The sequence below is a fragment of the Dipodomys ordii genome, unplaced genomic scaffold (assembly GCF_000151885.1).
Source record: "Dipodomys ordii isolate 6190 unplaced genomic scaffold, Dord_2.0 Scaffold74, whole genome shotgun sequence".
Lineage (NCBI taxonomy): Eukaryota > Metazoa > Chordata > Mammalia > Rodentia > Heteromyidae > Dipodomys > Dipodomys ordii.
Window position 1 is genome coordinate 5,319,627 of NW_012267290.1, and position 20,101 is coordinate 5,339,727.

General features: G+C 47.2%; 1 protein-coding gene across 1 annotated transcript in view; it reads right to left on the reverse strand.

The window, feature by feature from the left end:
• The window catches only part of Arhgef10 (Rho guanine nucleotide exchange factor (GEF) 10), a 79,635-nt gene that overhangs the window by 50,685 nt on the left and 8,849 nt on the right, over window positions 1–20,101 (reverse strand). The window contains exons 2-5 of the mRNA XM_013024217.1: window positions 8,490–8,628; window positions 6,294–6,449; window positions 3,970–4,257; window positions 1,417–1,465 (exon numbers count right to left, since the gene is read on the reverse strand). Of these exons, the coding sequence (XP_012879671.1) occupies window positions 1,417–1,465; window positions 3,970–4,257; window positions 6,294–6,449; window positions 8,490–8,526 (530 nt within the window). The 5' untranslated portion in view covers window positions 8,527–8,628. The remainder of the gene's footprint in view (window positions 1–1,416; window positions 1,466–3,969; window positions 4,258–6,293; window positions 6,450–8,489; window positions 8,629–20,101) is intronic.

Here is a 20,101-nt window from a genome sequence, read left to right on the forward strand (position 1 = left end):
CTTTTTGCTTATGTGGTGCTGAGGAATTGAACCCAGGGCCTCATGCATGCAAGGCAAGCGCTCTACCACTGAGCCACCTTCCCAGCCCCAATTTGTACATTTTTCAACTTTGAAATGATACCTGAACAAAAAAAGATACTGTAAAATAAAAAATCTGTAATAAACTGTGGAGGGATATAATTTTTAAGTATTTCTGGGTATTTTCCGTATGTTTTAAAAATTCAAAGCTAGGTGCCAGTGAGTCACATTATAATCCTAGCTACTTAGAAGGCTGAGATCTGGAGGATCATAGTTTTATGTGGGCAGAAAGGCTCACTAGACTCCATCTCCAAAACGATCGGTAAAAAGCAGGGCTGGAGGCATGGCTCAAGTGGCTCTGAGTTCACCCTTCAGTACTCTCAAAAATATTTCATATTTAACATTGAGTTTATCAGCAGACAATATTATATGTATGTGAAGGAGATGAACCTAGGGCTTAAACTCAGGCCTAGGTACTGTCCCTGAGATTTTTTTTTTTTTTTTTTTTTTGCTCAAGAGTAGCACTACTACTTGAGCCACTAGCTTATTTTTGGTGGCGAACTGGAGTTAACTCCTGCCTGGGATGGCTTCAATGCATGATCCTCAGATCTCAATCTTCTGAGTAGCTAGTATTACAGGCCATCAGCAGACTGTATTTTATATTATTTTCCTCAAATAAACTTCATTCTTCCAATGGGTTTATTTTTCACAGTGTGAAAATTTTTGGATGGTCAATTATTATGTCCTAACAATAACTTTTGTTTTCTTTGGATTTTTTTTAAAAGGATGACATAACTCAAGCTGGCTTCAGACTTACAATCTTCCTATCTCAGACCCCCAAGGGCCAGATTTCAGATGTGCTCACTATGCCCAGCAAACACTAACCTTTTAAACTATGTATAGAACTTCAGTTGCTAATAAAAGGTCATGGGGATCTGTTTTGTGATCTACTTCTGTTTTCATGGAAGGGAAAATTCTTGGCAAGTGAATGGCTCTCTCCAGAAATCCCACTTGTTTTCTTGAGCATTTTAAGCCTGGAGTACTATACTCTCAAATGACTATGGGGAAAACAGCAAGGAGGTTGAAAACAAAAGGACATGGCTCCTATCACTCTCTAAAGGAGGTGCTGACCCTGCAAGCACCAAGGGCACCCCTGGTGACCAAGGCACTTGGTGGAAGGGAGGTCACCACACTTGCAAGATTGGAAACAGAATGAAGCACGGGACAGCAGCACCACAGACAGGAGGCAGAGTGAGGCCTGGGACAACAGCACCAGGAGGGCTGAGGAGTCAACCACGTGAGGGAAGCTTGGATGGGGATGACAGCATACAAAAGTCCAAAGGTCCAGAAGGAAGACACAGGTTCAAAATATATTGTAGAACTAACTAATAAAGATACCTGTGTGTAGGCCCCTCAGAACTCACATCTTCTGTGACTTCTGGTGTTTCTGCTAAGAGAAAAAAAGTAATATTGTCTTATGTCTAAAAAAACATTTATGCAGTTGACTTTTTATCCTTTAAATGATTTCATCTTTCTCTTTTTGTCTACAAAGACTGTTATAATAAGAATTAACTGGAAGATTAAAATTTTATCTTTTAGATAAAATATATTCAATAAATGAGTATAATGAAGTAAAATGAGAAATCTTATCACATGAACAAAAATTAAAATTCACAGACAAATAGATCTATCAGGCCATGGGTAGAGAAGCACGACCTATTACAATCTTGAATCTACACGGTAATTCACCATCAGCTTTGCTGATCTCCAAGGGAGACATTAATGTGGCACACCCATTCTCAGGCTCACTCCATCTACCTCAGGCATCCTCGGGTCTGAGATTCTCCTACTCCCAGTTCACAGGTGCTGAGAACATGACAAAGCCCTTCAGTCTTTGCAAAGCTTCACGCAGGTAGTACAGAATGAGTAGTAAAGAACAGCTTGAGGAATAGGTACTGGGAGAGAAGACAATGGTAGGCATGAGACAGCACTTTTCTGTGTGACCTGCCCATCCTTAGACAGCCTCTGTCCCTGCACATCATCACAGTGCTATGAACCACTGGAGAGTAAAGTAGATGACTCACATCCAGCAGCTGGATGCTATGCAGTAGGCCCACAAAGCTGTCCACAAAGAACTTTCAAAAAAGGATTTGTTGCTATATGCTAGTGGCTCACACCTGTAATCCTAGCTGCTTAGGAACTTGAGACCTGAGGACTGTGGTTACAAGCCAGCTCAAGCAAGAAAATCCATGAGACTCTTTAGTCCAATTAACTACCAAAAAACCCAAAGTGGAGCTGTGGCTCAAGTGACACAAGGATAGTGCCCATGCATGTGGTAGGCATCCCCTAAGTATAAGAAACATGCTCTTCATTAAAAAGAGCTATACACAAAAACAGCTCAGGTGCAGAATGATAATTTATACTTAGGTTAAAAAAATACCTCAGTAAAAGATTTTCTTTCCAGTTGAAAATAGTGAGATAAAAATCTTAAAAAACAAAAAACAAAAAATGGCTGGGCGCTGGTGCATCACACCTGAATTCCTAGCTACTAAGGAGGCTGAAGTCTGATCATCACAGTTCAAAGCCAGCCTGGGCAGGAAAGTCCCCATGAGATTCTCATCTCCAATAAACCACCAGAAAACAGGAAGTGGTGCTGTGGCTCAAGTGATAGAGCACTTGCCTTGAGCTGAAGAGCTGAGGGATAGTGCTCTCGCCCAGAGTTCAAGCCCCAAGACCAAAACAAAAACCAAAAACCAACCAAGCAAACAACCAAAAACAGCTTGGGGATGGGAATGTGGCTCAGTAGTAGAATGTTCACCTAGTATGCATGAAGCCCTGGGTTCCATTCCTCAGTACCATATACACAAAAAAAGCCGGAAGTAGCGCTGTGACTCAAGTGGTAGAATGCTAGCCTTGAGCAAAAAGAAGCTCAGGGACAGTGACCAGGCCCTGAGTTCAAGTCTCAGGACAGGCAATTTAAAAAAAAAACAAACCTTGATTTTGAATACTAGAAACATTGGTTCTTAGTGAAGATTTTCCCACATATTTCATGTTGACTGTAACATTGATCTTTTACCACAATCCACTATGCTGTCCTTATCTGGTAACACAGAGGAGGGATCCTCTGCAAGTTAGAGAATAATAACTCACAGAGGTCTCATGCTTAAAGAAAATACATTCATTTTAAAGGCACTTGCCTTTTTTGGCTTATTTGGTTATTTTAAATGATTAAACATTATTTAAAAATAATTTACTATAAAAATAATTTGGGCCAAGTGCTGGTGGCTCACTCCTGTAATCCTAGTTACTCAGGAGGCTGAGATCTGAGGATCACAGTTCAAAGCCAGCCTGGGCAGGAAAGTCTGTGAGATTCTTATCTCCAATTAGCCATCAGAAAACCAGAAGTGGTGCTATGACTCAAGTGGTAGAGTGCTTACTTGCCTTGAGCTGAAGAGCTCAGAGACAATGCCCAGGCCCAGAGTTCAAGCCCCATACCTGACATTAAAAAAAAAAAAAAAAAACTTGGTGTGATTTTAAAACAATTTCCTTTTTTTACTGTCGGCATAAGCCATTAATAAAACTATATGGTAATATACCCTATTGTAAATTCTAAAAACTGGAACAAGTCTGACTTGTGGTCCTTTATAGAGATATGAAGTACACGGGGCAAGGTAGGTAGCAGGTAGCTTAGGACACGATTATCATTCTCCAGAACAGTGACAAACTACCAGGGAGGTAGAGTGGCTGATGAGCACTGGGGTAAAGGCCATGTAGAATCCCCTGCTATGGAGAATTTACGGGTCAGAAAACAGATGCTAAGCCTTTCCTGCCACAGGAGAATATTAATATTGGGCCCTTTTCCAAACCCCAGGCAGAGAATAAGGAAGTGATAATGCCCAGACTTATAGAACCAAGGAGCCCAGCAGCATGAGAGGAAACAGGGCCATGTACCTTCCTCCTCCACAGACTCGGTGCGGATGATGACAGGGCTGGAGTAGGTTGGTGGCAGCAGCAGTGGGAGGCTGGATGGGACAGCATAGCCACAGGGCACAGGCACTGAGTACCCACTGGGCACATGGAGGCCCACTCCTTCCTCCTCTACATGTGAATCAGGGGTTGAGGGCTGGGTCTCTTGGAACGGTGTGATGTCAATGACAGAATATGGGTTCACTTTCGTAGGAACAGCAAGTGTGGCTGGTCTGGCCACAGTGGCAGTCTCTGCGGCAGTTCCATCTTCACCTTCGCAGGACAGAAGGACACTTGTTGACAGAGCATCAAATGCATGCCTAACAGGTCCCTCACTATTACAGCTAGTAAGGATCCAGGGGTTCCATACCCTCTCTCCAATGCAAGGACCATCAACATTCTCAGACTACTGCAAGGGATAATGGCACCAGTCTACACAGTACAAGGTGATACAGGGACACACGTGCACCTCTGGACATAGGTAAGACTGACATTGCCTTTCAAGTCTCAAGACATTTATCCAATGACATGAGCTAAACAGCTGCAGATAGACTATGCCAAGGCATAGCCAAGGGGAGGAGAAAGGCTGATGTCACTTCAACCACAACTATGTCTAAGCAATCCACCTGGTTAGTGAGAACAAGCCTCAGACCCACCTCTAGATTTGAAATTTTAAACCTTTATAGTTAATTCGTCCCAAATGGAATAGAGATTTAAACATTCTATGCAATGTAATGCTATAATGACAAGGCGATTTTTATTAGGAAATAGCAAATCTTTGTGTTTTTTTTTGGGGGGGGGTCTGGTCATAGGGCCTGAATTCTGGGCCTGGGCACTGTCCCTCAATTCTTCAGCTCAAGGCTAGCGCTCTACCACTTGAGCCACAGTGCCACTTCCGGCTTTTTTTCTTTTTGCTTATGTGGTGCTGAAGAATCGAACCCAGGCCCTCATGTATGCAAGCAAGCACTCTACCACTGAACCACCTTCCCAGCCCATAGCAACCCTTTTTATCTCCTAAACATAAATAGGAATGTAGAGTGACAAGACTAGAAATTTGTAGGAAATGTCCATTAACAGAAGAAATTTAGCCAAAGCTGAGGTACATTAGCTCAGGTACATTACAGCAAAGCTGAGGTATACTTGTAGTGTCCAAGTACATCAGTGTAGCTGAGGTACACCCTGATGCCCAGGTATATCACAGCTAAAGCTGTACTTGTAGTGTCTAAGTACATCAGTGTAGCTGAGGTACACCCTGATGCCCAGGTACATCACAGCCGAAGCTGAGATATACAATGCCCAGGTACATCACAGCTGAAGCTTAGATACACCATGATGCCCAGGTACATCACAGCCAAAGCTGATACACCACAATGCCCAGGTACATCATAGCCGAAGCTGAGATATACCACAATGCCCAGGTATATCACAACTGAAGCTGAGATACACCACGATGCCCATGTACATCACAGCCAAAGCTGAGGTACAGCATGATGCCCAGGTACATCACAGCCAAAGCTGAGGTACAGCATGATGCCCAGGTACATCACAGCCAAAGCTGAGATACACCGTAATGCCCAGGTACATCACAACCGAAGCTGAGGCACAGCATGATGCCCAGGTACCTCCTAGCTGAAGCTGAAATACACCACGATGCCTAGGTACATCACAGCCAAAGCTAAGGCTGACCTGTGATGACCAGGTACATCACAGCCAAAGCTAAGGCTGACCTGTGATGACCAGGTACATCACAGCCAAAGCTGAAGCTCACCTGCGATGCCCAGGTACATCACAGCCAAAGCTGAGTCTGACCTGTGATGACCAGGTACATCACAGCCAAAGCTAAGGCTGACCTGTGATGCCCAGGTACATCACAACCAAAGCTGAGTCTGACCTGTGATGCCCAGATACATCACAGCCGAAGCTGAGGCTCACCTGCAATGCCCAGGTACATCACAGCCGAAGCTGAGGCTGACCCGTGATGTCCAGGTACATCACAGCTGAAACTGAGGCTTACCCGCAATGCCCAGGCACATCACAGCTGAAGCTGAGTCTGACCTGTGATGACCAGGTACATCACAGCTGAAGCTGAGGCTCACCCGCAATGCCCAGGTACAACACAGCCGAAGCTGAGGCTCACCTGCGATGCCCAGGTACATCACATCCAAAGCTGAGGCACAGCCCAATGTCCAGATGCATCACAGCAAAGCCACAGCCCCAGAAACCAGGAGTGTCAGCAAGGCAGGCAGAGACAGCCAGGCACTAACTGCAGGACTCCAAGGGCACCAGACAGTATGGCCAGCGGGTCTCACCTGCAGGGACAGCAGCTCCTCCTGTTTCTGCTCTTCCCACCTCAGGGGCAGATGAGGCCTGGCGATCAGCTTCTGGAACTTCATCTCCACTATCAAAATCAAACTGTTCTCCCTCTTCCTCTTCATTATTATTAGGATCATATTTCACTTCATTTTCTAAAGTTTAAGAAAATATAAACTATAAGGTTAATGTTTGTCTCTAACAAAGTTGTACTTTCCTATACAAAGATAAACTCAAAAGATAAGCACTGAGCCAGAATCTCCCTCTAAACCAGGAAGCAGCCTCCTGTTTCCCTTTTAACCATCCTACAACTCACAATTGGAAAAGAAGACAAAAATAAGAAAAGACCAGAAGGAGGAGAAGCATGTTTTCACATCTGAAGGAGGATCACCTTCCAAGGCCAGCTCCTGGCAAACAGCTAGAGATATCCTGAGACCTAAAAGCAAAACGTAGGATGGCATAGCTCAAGTGGTAGAATGCCTGCCTAGCAAACACGAGGCCCTAAGAACTCAGTAGTCAAAAAAACATTTTTTTAAGTAGCAGTAGCTATGCCACAGACTAGAAGTTGGGTCTTACTAACATGGAAATGAGTGAGAGCAACACCCACGTGCTTTCCACACCACAGTGTGCTCACAGGCTCACAGGCGTGCCTAGCACCGCCCCACCATGTGCCTAGCACTACCCTGCAGCAAGCAGGATGGCATGATGTTTACTGGCAGTGGGAAAGAGAAGAGTGTGCCTTTGGGGGCTAGAAAAAGGGACACAAATATTGCTGAATTAAAGCACTTACTAAACAAATTTGGGATGTGGTGTAGAGCTCAGTGGTATGGCGTCTGCCTAGCACATGTGACATCCCCAGAATGAATGAATGAATGAACAAACAAATACAATTCTTGTGCAGACTCAGAAAAGGAAAAACCTGTAATTAATTTTTAAAAACTAGGATGCCGTATATTCTACGTGATGGTATACATTCTGTGTAATGGTGTTTATTCTGTGTAATACTATGTACTCAGTTATTATGTTGAAGGTCATTCTTTGTAAAAGTTGTTGAAGTGTGAGTCTCCAGAATCCAGCTGCTTTGTAATTTTTAATGTTCTCCCTATTTTTTAATTTTTATTTTTGTGCCCATGTGGGGCTTGATCTCTGGGCCTGGGCACTGTCCCTTACCTCTTCAGCTCAAGGCTAGCACTCTACCACTTGAGGCACAGCACCACTTCCAGTTTTCTGGTGGTTATTTGGATAAAAGTTTCACTGACTTTCCTGCCCAAGCTGGTTTTGAACCGTGATCCTGAGATCTTAGCTTCCTGAGTAGCGTGAGCCACCAGTGCTTGGCTGTTCTCCCCAACATCTCAGCACTTCAAAGCACCATAATATAATTTCCCATCATATGTGTACCATGGCTGAAAAGACCCGGGATTCATGGGCCAACTTCCAAGGACAGAACAGGAGGACCAATGCCACAAGCACAGAGGCCAGACCCTTCGATTCCCTGCCTGTTATTGTCCTAGACACAGAACACCCAGATCTATGCAGCCGTATAGCTCCTGCCCTCATGAGTCCCTCCACACAGCCCTAGTGCACACACTTAGAACAAGGCCACGCTTCTCAAGAGCCACAGGAAACGCTGAAAAAGACCCACTAAATAAGTGTTGTGAAAATTAACTGTCTGCTCATGCCAGGCAGAGACCAGCCTCCACAGGGCATTTTGGCAGTGACCTAACTCTGACGAGGTGAAAATGGACTGAAGGCCCTTCACTTCACATAGCTTCTGTCTACTGAGCAGATGGATAAGAAGTCTAGTTGCCCCCACAAGGAAAGGAAGCAGGAAGGAAACAGCGTGAGCACTACTCTGTGCATCCGGGGACTCCGCAAGTCATGACAGCACCACCCTGATAGGCAGAGCTTAAGCCTGGATGCGGCCTCCAGTACAAAACCACCCTTCGAGCAGCTCCCATCTGACTGAGCCAGGAGAAAAAAAATCTCCTGGGAACCAGATGCTGGCCACAGGTCAGCAGAGACACTCAGGTCTCACCAGTCACCCTTGAGTGAGGGAGCCACACAAAGCTCACATCCCCTCTCAACGGCAAGTTCATTTTTCACCCTGTTACCTCAGCACCACAGTACAGTGGTCTAAGAAGTGTGGCCTGAGCCAACATAGATCCTAGGACATTGGCGAGGAGGCAGAGTACTACCTGTAGGAGCAGGAGGGGGCAGCTCTCGCTGGTCCATGCTCAGCCCTGCCACGCTCTCAGGTTGCTCAGTGGACAGGAGCCGCCACCAGCAGGGGCATTGTCCTCTCCTTTTAATGGGCAGGGCTTCCTAGTAATAGCCCTGCAACAACAAACAGTCAGTCACACACAGCTGTAAGTAAAGCACTTGCACTTATTCGTTGCAAATACCTGTGAATCTCCCTGGAAATTATAGGAACAAATGAAACAAAAGTTCTCAGGCCTAGATTGCCTTGAATTACAGCCAGGGGTTTATTTTATTACAGCCAGACCCATCTCAACTCAAACCATTTAAAGCCATTGCTTAACGCATCATACCATCTTCTAAGGGGAGAAATGAAAACATAAATGCGTTTGCTTCCTTTTCTTTCAATTAATACTGTGTGTGTGTGTGTGTGTGTATACGTGCACACGTGTGTGCATGCGCATGCTGGTCCTAGGGTTGGAACTCAGAACCTGAGTGCTGTCCCCCAAAATTTTTTTTGATCAGTTGTGGGGCTTGAACTCAGGTCCTGGGTGCTGGTGCTGTCCCTGAGCTCTTTTGCTCAAGGCTAGCACTCTACCACTTTGAACCACAGTGTCACTTCCAGTTTTCTGGTAGTTAATTGAAAATAATTAAATTTAAAAAAAATTAAAAAAATAAAGATGGGAGTAGGAAGAAAAAAAGAAGTCTCACAGACTGTTCTGCCTAGGCTGGTTTTGAACTGCGATCCTCAGATCTCAGCCTCTTAGTAGCCAGAATTATAGGCATAAGATACCAGCATCAGGCAGAACTTTTAACATAAAGACCATTTAAGGATTAAGAATAAAAATTGACCACTGTCTGGGCTGGGAAGTTGGCTCAGTGGTAGAGCGCTTGCCTTGCATGCCTGAGGCCCTGGGTTCGATTCCTCAGCACCACATAAGCAAAAAAAGCTGGAAGTGGCGCTGTGGCTCAAGTGGTAGAGTGCTAGCCTTGAGCTGAAGAGCTGAGGGACAGCGCCCAAGCCCAGAGTTCAGGCCCCACCCCCAAAAAAAGACTAAAAAATAAATATGACTGTCTCAGCTCTTAATCTACAAGTAGAACCTAAGATCTACCATTGGACTGTGGTCAGCTGAACCACCACCTGCTGCCATCAAAAATGGTCCATGACAAAGTGTCTCGTGAGGAATCGAAAGCCAGAAACTCTGCAGTGTCTCAAGAGACCAGCTGACTAAGGGACCCAGTCAAAGCATTAGCTCACAATCTATATAATCTGCAATAAAACCCAATCTGTCCTAGAAAGAAACAATCAGAAAGTATATGGGTTTAGACGCAGGACTCTGATTGGATTCTGGGAAACAAAATGGTGTCCCAAGGAAATTTTCCAAACATTAGCTTTTTTTTTAAAAAAAGTACTTTTAAGTATGTGAATTCTGTTTCTCAAGCAGATAGAATTGTAAGTATGATTCACCAGCCCCTGGCTCACACATAAGTTTATATTACTTTAAATATGTGACTAAGTCTTCAAGCTTCCAACCTGATCTAGTAGATGGGAAGGAAACATGCTGCCACCTACTGGCATGGGAACCCAGACCCCTGGTGAAAGGTACTTACTTTCCATCCATGCAGTGTTGGCGGGGTCGGCTGCCCATCGGGCCAGGGCACTGCCCTCTTGGTTGCCATGATCACTACAAGAAGGAAGCACACCATGAAATGGGACCATGGAGAGGCATACCAACCACTGGGCGAGGGGCCCCATCCTAGGCATGTGTCTACACTGAGCCTGTGAGCTGTGTGTTTTCCCAGGTATGTCTACAGAATCAAAAGTCCAACTTTCATCTACAACTCCACCCACAAGTGCTTCTGATTGCCTCCAAGCATGCTACAGTGTCTGCTGCCAAAGCACAGTGTAAATGCTGCTGTCCCTGCACTGAAAGGTCTTCATTGTTTTCCCATCTCCTCTAATGTCTCTCTCTCTCTCTCTCTCTCTCTCTCTCTCTCTCTCTCTCTCTCTCTCACACACACACACACACACACACGATGCTAGGCTGGTGGTGCAAGGCTTGGGCCTTCTCTGCCTTCAGCACAGACTGGTAGGATGAGACACGAGGCTGCACTAGCCCATAGGGCTGCAGGCACAACCAGACATAGACCCAGATGCTGTCCCAAGCAAAAGGAAGCCACCATGACACTTTTTCAGAACCACCAGACCAGGTTGACTGGAGACTACCTTTGTGAGGACACAGCATGGACAGAGAGATGCAGAGTGACGGGGCCCCAGGATGCATTCATCCTGCTGGGCTCACAGCTATGTGAAGGAACCCATGGGGAGGAAAGGAGACTAAACTAGGAAGCACACACAGAGATGCAGGAGCAGCGCTGAAGAACCCACATGGAAAATGGTCATGTGCATGATTCTGCATGACATGCACAGAGAACTGCTGGGCACTTTTTTGCTAAAAGTTCTAAGGAGGGCTGGGAAGGTGGCTCAGTGGTAGAGTGCTTGCCTTGCATGCCTGAGGCCCTGGGTTCAATTTCTCAGCACCACATAAGCAGAAAGAAAAAAGCTGGAAGTGGCGCTGTGGCTCAAGTGGTAGAGCGCTAGCCTTGAGCTGAAGAGCTGAGGGACAGCGCCCAGGCCCAGAGTTCAGGCCCCACAACCGGACCCAAAAAAAAAAAAAATTGACCACTGTCTTAGTTCCCTTTAGGTAAGCCCATCTCCATATGCATATTTTTCTTTATTTTTCCTTTATTTCTTCCCCTATATGTATGAGAAAAACCAAGTTGAAAAACACACAACACTAATAATGTATGAGATTCATAGCTCTGGAGGATACATGCAGTTAACTGACTTCTATTTGACCCATGCTCAGATCACCAACAGCCCACCTATGACCACCCAACACCTAACTTGTATTCTGTGTAGACCAGACAACACTCACCATGGATTCTGTACAGACCAGAAAACACCCACCCCAGATTCCGTATAGATCAGACAATACTCACCATGGATTCTGTACAGATAACACTCACTATGGATTCTGTACGGACCAGACAACACCCACCATGGATTCTGTACAGACCAGACAACACCCACCCTGGATTCTGTACAAACCAGACAACACCCACAGTGGATTCTGTACAGACCAGACAACACCCGCAGTGGATTCTGCACAGACCAGACAACACCCACAGTGGATTCTGTACAGACCAGACAACATCCACCATGGATTACCCCATGGGCCATGCAATACCTACCCTAATTGTGCCCAATGGGAGGAAAAACAAACTGCTCAGGGCTCTTTTCTAGCTCCTGTTTCAGTATCAGATACAATGGACCTGAAATCCTAGGTGACATCCCCTCCTCCCCACCTGACACTCCTCACATCAGGGCTATCACTGGATTCACATTCTTCATGGAGAAAAAGGACAAAACTTGGGTGTTTGACAGTACCTATCTCTGAGCTGCTGCAGGTGATGAGAGCAAGTGCCTGGCTCAGTTCTGGTGATATAGCACACGAAACTGTCACTGCTGCGTGCAGGAGGAGCCCGTGTGTTACTGATGATGCTAGGTCCTGATACTCTGCCCATATCCACCCACCCTGTCTGCAGTTCACAAGCTAGGTGCTCAAGGGTGTTAACAGAGAAGCAGGGGAATTCATCTCATCATGACAGGATATGGTGTTTAGCTTTCAACCCAAAGCAGTAATACAGGAAGAAGGCCTCCTTGGAGAGTAACTGCACAATGTAATGCTTCCAACAGTCAGACCTAAGGGAAGAACCACAACATGGAAGGACTGTTTGTTTCAGTGATGTGTGTTCACATCTACTATTCCGCATAACTTCACAGGTTCTAAGGCCGAATGTGACATACATATAGGTATGCACACATGCATGCATGCGCCCATATCCACCCACACCACAACAGCACAATGGAGAAACTTGGATGATGGCATGGAGAGGCCTGCCAGTAGATCATGAGAGGCCACAGGACGGAAAGGACGGAGTGGCAGTCTGAGTCACTTTTGGTGCTCTCAGCCTCAATGGAGACTCGGTCCTATTAGGGGAGGAACACAGACTGGCCCTTGCAGTTCCTTAGTCTATCCTCCCACAAGGACAGAAACAGGACAGATAAGGCAACCAACAAATGCCCTACAGTCTGAGAAATGAGGAAGGAAGCAGAGGGGCATCTGGAGCACCTGTGACAGTGGAGACAGATGTCTTAATGGACTGAGCCCCAACGCTGACAACCACAGGCCAACACCAGTAAGGAAAGTGACAGTCTAGCCATCAGTGCCTGTTGAATCCAGAAAAAAAAATCCCATCTATTCTACCCTCACTCCTCATCTGTGGAGTGATGGCAAGGGGCAAATAGGACTTTCCTGTTAGAAGACAAAGTAGTCATGTTTCTGCTTGGAATCTTTTCAAGAGCAGACACACCCATGTTGGCATGCTATATCCCATGACCAATGGCTTTGAGCTTGAATGTTCACATTTGTCCTCAGTTGCCAGTGTTCTAATCCACACTGCACAGGTATCACAAAGGGTTAACATGACCACACAGAGTCCAGCTGACTCCCCAACTTCCCACTGCCAAGACCAGTACAAAACAAAATGAAGCAAAACAAGTTCTGCCTCAACTCTCCAGCCACGGCCAACCTGTGAGGTCACATTGGCTGGCTCTTACACAGAGTACCACCAACAAACTGTCCCAGGGCTTCAAATCCACAACACTTCCAGAGAGAAGGACTCTCACTGCTACTCCCTAGGAACCAAGAGCAAGGCCCAATAACGGGTCACAGACTGGCCATGGCTCTAGGCTATGCCCCTGCACAGTGTCTAACCTCAGTGACCTGGAATGTAGCATACTGAACAGGATACTTTCTGGGGAGCAGAGACACATGCTTTTGCTTCCTGTTTTGCTTCCCAGAGGCCCTCAAGTCTACTTAGCAGTCCACTGTAAAGCCTTTCATCACCCCACCCACAAGGTCACTCTGAGAACCACGGTCAGGTTACATGCATCTGCACGGCAGACTCTGCATCAAAGCATCCCACTGCCTGGAGTCTGGGGCTTCTGTGCACTCTCTAGGGTCAAACCACATGCCCAGTGCCTGGTACTACTCAGCTACATTCTGCAGAGAACCAGCTGGCACCACAGCTTACCTGCCAGACACAGTGGAACTGACCTGGGGCAGAGCCCAAGGCTCTATTCAAAATGCCATGCAACCTAACATGCAGCATAATAGCAGCCTGGGGTACAGACTTTGTTTGTATCATTGCTGTCATCTTCCAATTTAAGCATCGTAATGAAAGACCCCATTGTGCACTTGGACTGTGGTTTCAAACAAAAGCTGACACATTCGGTCAAGGAAACCCAGACAGTGAGTGCTGAAGGCTGCTTCAATGTGTGTTTGGATACACAAACTCCATCACACAACACACCAAGTGCAGTGTGGATACACAAGCTCCATCACAACACACCAACAAGGACACACAAGCTCCAGCACACAATACACTGAGTGCAGCGAAGATACACCAGCTCCGTCTCACAACACACAGGGTGGAGCAGTCACGCACCCTGGAGATAAGCCCTCATCCTCACTCTGGTGACATCATGTGGGTGGATTCACCCAGAGAATTGACAACAGTTCCTAGAGCAGGGGAGGACCCTGTGGAAGCTGGAAAGGAGAATCTTTCATACAACTGCATGAACTCCCAAGCTTCTGGGTGTGAAGAAGCTAGGATGCCATGATGAGAAGTGTAATGTACAGGTGCAGGAAGTCAGCTTGGACACAAGGCCCATCTGAGTAAATTCCTCCTTGGGTCCACCCTGCAATGAACCTGTGTTGCCTCTGTGTATGCCACTGTAACTGAGAGAAAAGGATAGTGATAGTTCCTCCGGTGGCTGCCCTGGGGTCTGGGGCCTAGACCCCCCCCCAAGAGAACCTGGTCAAGGCTAGCAGTGGGTAGCTGTGGGGGGCATTTCCTCCTCCACTTTTTGCTTAGCTGTATTCATGTGAAGCATAGGCCTTGTGAGTCATGGGACTCATGCTGGGTTTCCCAGTGTCCCTCTGGTCTCCAGGCCCTGCAGAGATGAGGCAGCCAGGACCAGCCTGAGTGCATGCCAGTGAGACAGTACTGTGGTCCCTGACAAAGAGCTCTAAGGCTCTCCCTAGAGGGCCTGGCCTAGAGTGTCAATAGGGATTCACGTGAGGCTGAGTGAGGGCCCACGACCCTCTAGGCTGGAGAATAATGGGGCCCCAGAGTCCAAAAACCAGGGAGTCAGGACATGGGCAGGTAGGTTTCTGGCTATATAATTTCTGGAGTCCTCATGGCTTGGAGCCCTGTGGTGGCCTGAAGGGATCTCACACTTTCCAGGTTCCAAGCAATGCATAAGCCCATAGGGCAAGAGTAGAAGGATACCAAGTATTCAGCAAAGGACATTCTGCAAAGCAACACAGGGGCTTTTCCAGCTGCACTCTCCATGGCAGACTCAAGCCTGGGGAAGCCTGCTGCAGGGAAGTGTGGCAGAGACCACTCAGGAGCAGCACAGTGGCCAGGAGAACACGGTGTGTCACACACCATGAGGTTCTGTTAACATGGGACAAGGACACAGGCTAACAGCAGTGGAACCACCTCCTACATAGCTCACATGCAGGCCCGCTGCTGGTACTGCCCATGACAGCCCAGCACTGCCTCTGCTGCAAGTCTGTACAAGCGCATGCTTAGCAGCACCTCCTCAGCCTACCAACCACATTCCCACTACTTTACTCGCTCTGTCCTTCCCCTGCCTCTCCCTGTCCTCTGCTTCCCACGATGGGGCAATGATTACAGTTCTCAGGAAGGCCTGGTGACATGAAAAACGGCCATGGCAATTCCTAGGAATAAGATTTTCTCATGGGCCTTGGAAAACAAAGCCCTGGCCATTCTCCAGGTGAATCAATGAGGGACAAGGGGGGCAAGGATGGCGGGTGGGTGGTGGCACTGATCCTCACAAGCCAAGAGAGGCTGAAGGGACAGGGCTGGCAGACGCTGCTATGAGTCCCAGAACAGCAGCCTCGGCCTCTGGAGGGAAGCCACAAACCAGGACACGCAGAAGGCCATGAACCAGTACACACGGGAAGGCTTCCCGGCCCACGGGGGAAGCCATGGACCAGGACACATGGGAAGGCTTCCTGCTCCACAGGGGAAGTTTGACTCACATCAGAGTCACGTGTGATCCATACTGTGGGTACCCAATGTTTCTGAAAAGCACTGCATGCTGCAGAATCAGATCTAAGAGAGTAATTCAGGAAGTCTGGCTAATGCTGCTGTCCAAATCTGCACCTCTACAATGGTAGAATAAAATCCCAGAAATACACCTTACACCTGCTCACAAATCCCACATGGAGAAGCAAAGGATGCAGTCAGTCAGACAGACAAGACCATCTCAAGCCAGACCTGAACTGGCTGCTGGCCAGTCTGTATTAGCTCTCCCCCTGAATCCAGCCACGTTTCACACACAGGCCTGAGAAGCAACCAGCAGAGGTGGTGCCGCCTGCATACCCATGTTCCCAAATACAACTGCCTTCTTTCTCTACACCCAGATGATGCCCTATAAGCACTCTACACCTCAGACTGGGCAGCTGGTACCAGCACCTTCCCTGCCTCCTTCTTCCACTCACAACAAAATAAACCCTGAGTCATCTGCAGATCTCCTTTTCTCTCCAAGTTGTCACCCTGTCCCTGCACTGTCTCCTGGCCCTCAATGTTGTCACGTGAGCAGGGATCGGAAGGAAAAACCGGGAGACAGTGAAGGGGCAACATTATTAAAAAAAAATGTACTCATTGCCTGACTTATGAAACACTAACTCCTCTGTATGTATAAAGAAACTTAATAATTTAAAAAATGCTGTCACTGTCCCTTATACACTTGTCACCCTGGCTCATGGGTTTTCATTTCTGCTGCCAGCAGGCATCTGAGTACCCTTGCCTACTGCACTCTGCTCAGTGGCCTTCTCCCTGTTCTCTGAGTCTCCCTGGCATACTCCATCTCAAGGCCTCCTTTAGCCTCACACAATTATTCCTTTAGTGAGTGCTTACCTGGCCTTTAAATTTACCTGCAAGTCCCTTCCCTGGGCTCTCTTTGCTCTGTTCCTACCTCTTTTTCCTCAGCCCTTGCATCATCTTAGGCACTCTAAGTTCCACTTGCTTTCTGCAGCTCCAGGAGAAGGGCTTCAGCCCACACTCTAACTGCCTCAGGCTTAGCACCCATCCATCAGGTACCACAAAGTCCACAGTTACCAGACTCTTGTCGCTGCTCTTCAATGTGACCCCACAAGTTTCTCCATTTGAGAAAAGCTGTCCCTTTTTACTAGAACAAGCTGGGGGCCAGTGGCTCACTTCTGTAATCCTTGCTACTCAGAAGGCTGAGATCTGAGAATTGTGGTTCGAAGCCAGCCTGTGCAGGAAAGTCCCAGAGACTCATCTCCAGAAATGGTGCTGTGGCTCACTGTGGCACAACACTAGTCTTAAGAGAAAGAACTCATGGACAGCACCCAGGCCCTGAGTTCAAGCTCCCTGACTGACCAAAAAAAAATGAGAACAAAATTACAGAAATTGTTTTCACGTGGGAGAAACAGATCGCACAGGGAGAGTCCCCCAAGGCTCTGTACAGTACAGGTATGGGCCATTGGCACCCCTGGGCAAGCCACCCACCAGTGATAACTGCCTGAGCCATGTGCAAACAAATTTGGGATAAGAAACTGGGGACTCTGGAAGTTGAGGTCTGCTCACACACAACCTCCTTTTCTCTTCAGTTTCTGAGGTCACCAGTAGTACGTGTGCCCTGTAGGGCCAGACAGTGGGGCAAGAGCTGCCTGCTGTCTCTAGCTCTCCACTCCTAGCTCAGTCAGCACAGAGACCACACATTCTAGGAAACACAAGGCTCTCCCCTGCCACAACCACCTATGATTCCTTTCCCAACTGCCCGTGTTGCCTGGCAAAGCACTGCACCTTTCATTCTTTCCTATGAAGTCATCGGGAGGTATGCTTGTCTAAACGTTATTCCCAGGGCAGAGGGCCTGCCACACCCCATTGGCACCAGACCCTTCACTGCACCTTCCTCCACTTCACATCCTGCATTCTGGACCATGAGTGCAGATCAACTGTGTGCCTTTCCAGCCCTCAGAATCTATGCAAGAGTTCGAACTTGAGCTTCAACTGAAAAGAAGCCTGAGACTGAGCTCCAGGGACAGAGCCAGCATCTTCCCCCACAGTGCTGCAGAAGAGTATCTGCCACTGGGTCCAGGTCCACACAGATCATCAGGATGTTCCTGGCATGAGACAGGCAGCCAGCTTGCTGAGCAGGGATGAAGGCTCAGGCTGTGCTCAGGGTAGGCTGCTTCCTAAACCTGCTAAGTCAAGTGCTTAGGGAAAAACAAACAAACAAAAACACCCATGAATCAACTTTTGTATCACTTCTTCAGCTGGGGGGCTGGTCAGGGCCAAGGCAGGGCCCTGAGTGGGAAGAAAGGAAGATAACCGAGCCCACAAACACCAGGACCATAGCAGGGCCACCTGGGTGACCTGACCTAGCCAGGTTCAGGTCTGCATACAACCCACAGTCGCATACAACCTGGGCCTTCTGGGAAGTGATTGCTATGGGCTCTAGAATCCCCGGCTGTGTGCACACAGGTCACTCGGTGAATGTCCATTTCTAGCTATCTCAGAGACACAGCTGTCAACAGCTGGGCAGCCCTAATGGGGCCAGCCCACTGCCTGGCCTTTTCCAGGGCTCTCAGCTTTAATTTCTGTTCAAATAAACACTGAATTCTTCTTGAGCACGGATAACCTGCACAGTCCCTTTTTATCAAAACGCAAACCTAGCAGGGGATGAGGCAGGCTGAATACCTGCTCAGTGTACACAAGGACACAAGTCCCTGGGCTCAATCCCCCCCCACACACACATCAGTTTATAGTCAGATCTTAATTATCCACATCAACGAGACAACATAGGCTTTAAAAAAAAACAGCTAAAAATGTGACTGAAATTTCTCTCCTGGTACTGTTTCACAAAGTGAATGTTCAAATTGCTTTCTTGAAAAAACATGATCTCCAAGGGTAGCAACAAGACAATAGACCCTAGCAATGAAGAGAACACAGACCCAAATGTGAGCACAAAAGCAACCCATGTCTTTGCAGATTATGGTCTCCTTCATCCCGGAATGTCTGGGTAGTGTGGTCTTTATTCTGGTCAGCAGACGTCTAGTGCAGGACACCTTATGGCTGTGCACAGGACTCTGAAGCCAGGCACAGTCAAGTAGCACCTTATAGCTGTTGGAGCACAGGTGAGGTCTATGCTCGGTGGCAGAACCAAAGTGCTACTTGCACTCGCAAATAGTGAGGCTAGCACACTTGCTTATGGTCATCTCATAAGGCCACCAAGTGACTGTCACAATTTTGTTTTGTTTTGTTTTTTTGAGACAATGTTTCCCTATGGAACCCAGGCTTGCCTCAGTTTCTCAAATGCTAGGATAACACCCAGCCTTTATCACTGAATTTCACACAGCATTTTACAGAAAATCATTTCCTGTATCCGAAGGTGACACACAGAATAAAGAGACATTAAACCAAAGAATGCCTTTAAAATATTTGCAGGAAGTGGCACACACCTGTCATCCCAACCACAGAGGGAAGCATAAATAGGAACTATAGCGTTTGAACTCTGATTGCTCTATCACTTTAAGCCACAGCTCTACTTCTGGCTTTCTGGTGGTTAATTGCAGATAAACATCTCAAAGACTTTCTTGCCCAGGCTGACTTCAAACTGTGATCCTCAAATCTCAGGCTGCTGAGTAGCTAGGATTACAGGAATGAACCACCAATGCCTGGTGAGTCTCTTGCTTTTTTAACAAGATGTTTTCATACAATATTTACAAACTAATGCAGCCACCGTTTCGGTGTTTACTTTGTGCTCTGGTAGGCTGCACACTTGCCTCCCAGCTTCCTGAGGGCCAGGCAGACACCACACAGCAATTTCCCATCACCTCACCACCATGCCATCTGGAGCTCCTAGAGTTTGCTTCTAACTTCACAACAGACAGCACACATCAAACCCCCAAAGGATAAATGTACAAAGTCAGGCTCCAACCTTTAAAAGGCAAGCAGCTATTTCTGGCTGGCAATGTAATTCAGCCTGTGTAAGCCTGGAGTCATGTGTTGTGTCCCTAGTCCTGGAGGTGGAGGCAACATCTAGTTTGAGTAACTGTGAATTTATCCCTTTGACAATAACTGGTCTGTATGGAGAGACTCAGCAACAACAAACAGCACCTTCTGCAAGTAACTCTTCTGACAAGTCTTCTGACTGTCTTATCTGACTGTGGACAACCTACTCTCACTCAGTGTAGTCACTGAAGGCACTCAAACAGGTGTTTGATTAAAACAGGTGTCCAAATTCCTTTTTAAAATGCTTTTCAGGGGCTGGGAAAGTGGCTCAGTGGTAGAGCGCTTGCCTTGCATGCCTGAGGCCCTGAATTCGCTTCCTCAGCACCACATAAGCAAAAAGAAAAAAGCCAGAAGTGGCGCTGTGGCTCAAGTGGTAGAGCGCTAGCCTTGAGCTGAAGAGCTGAGGGAC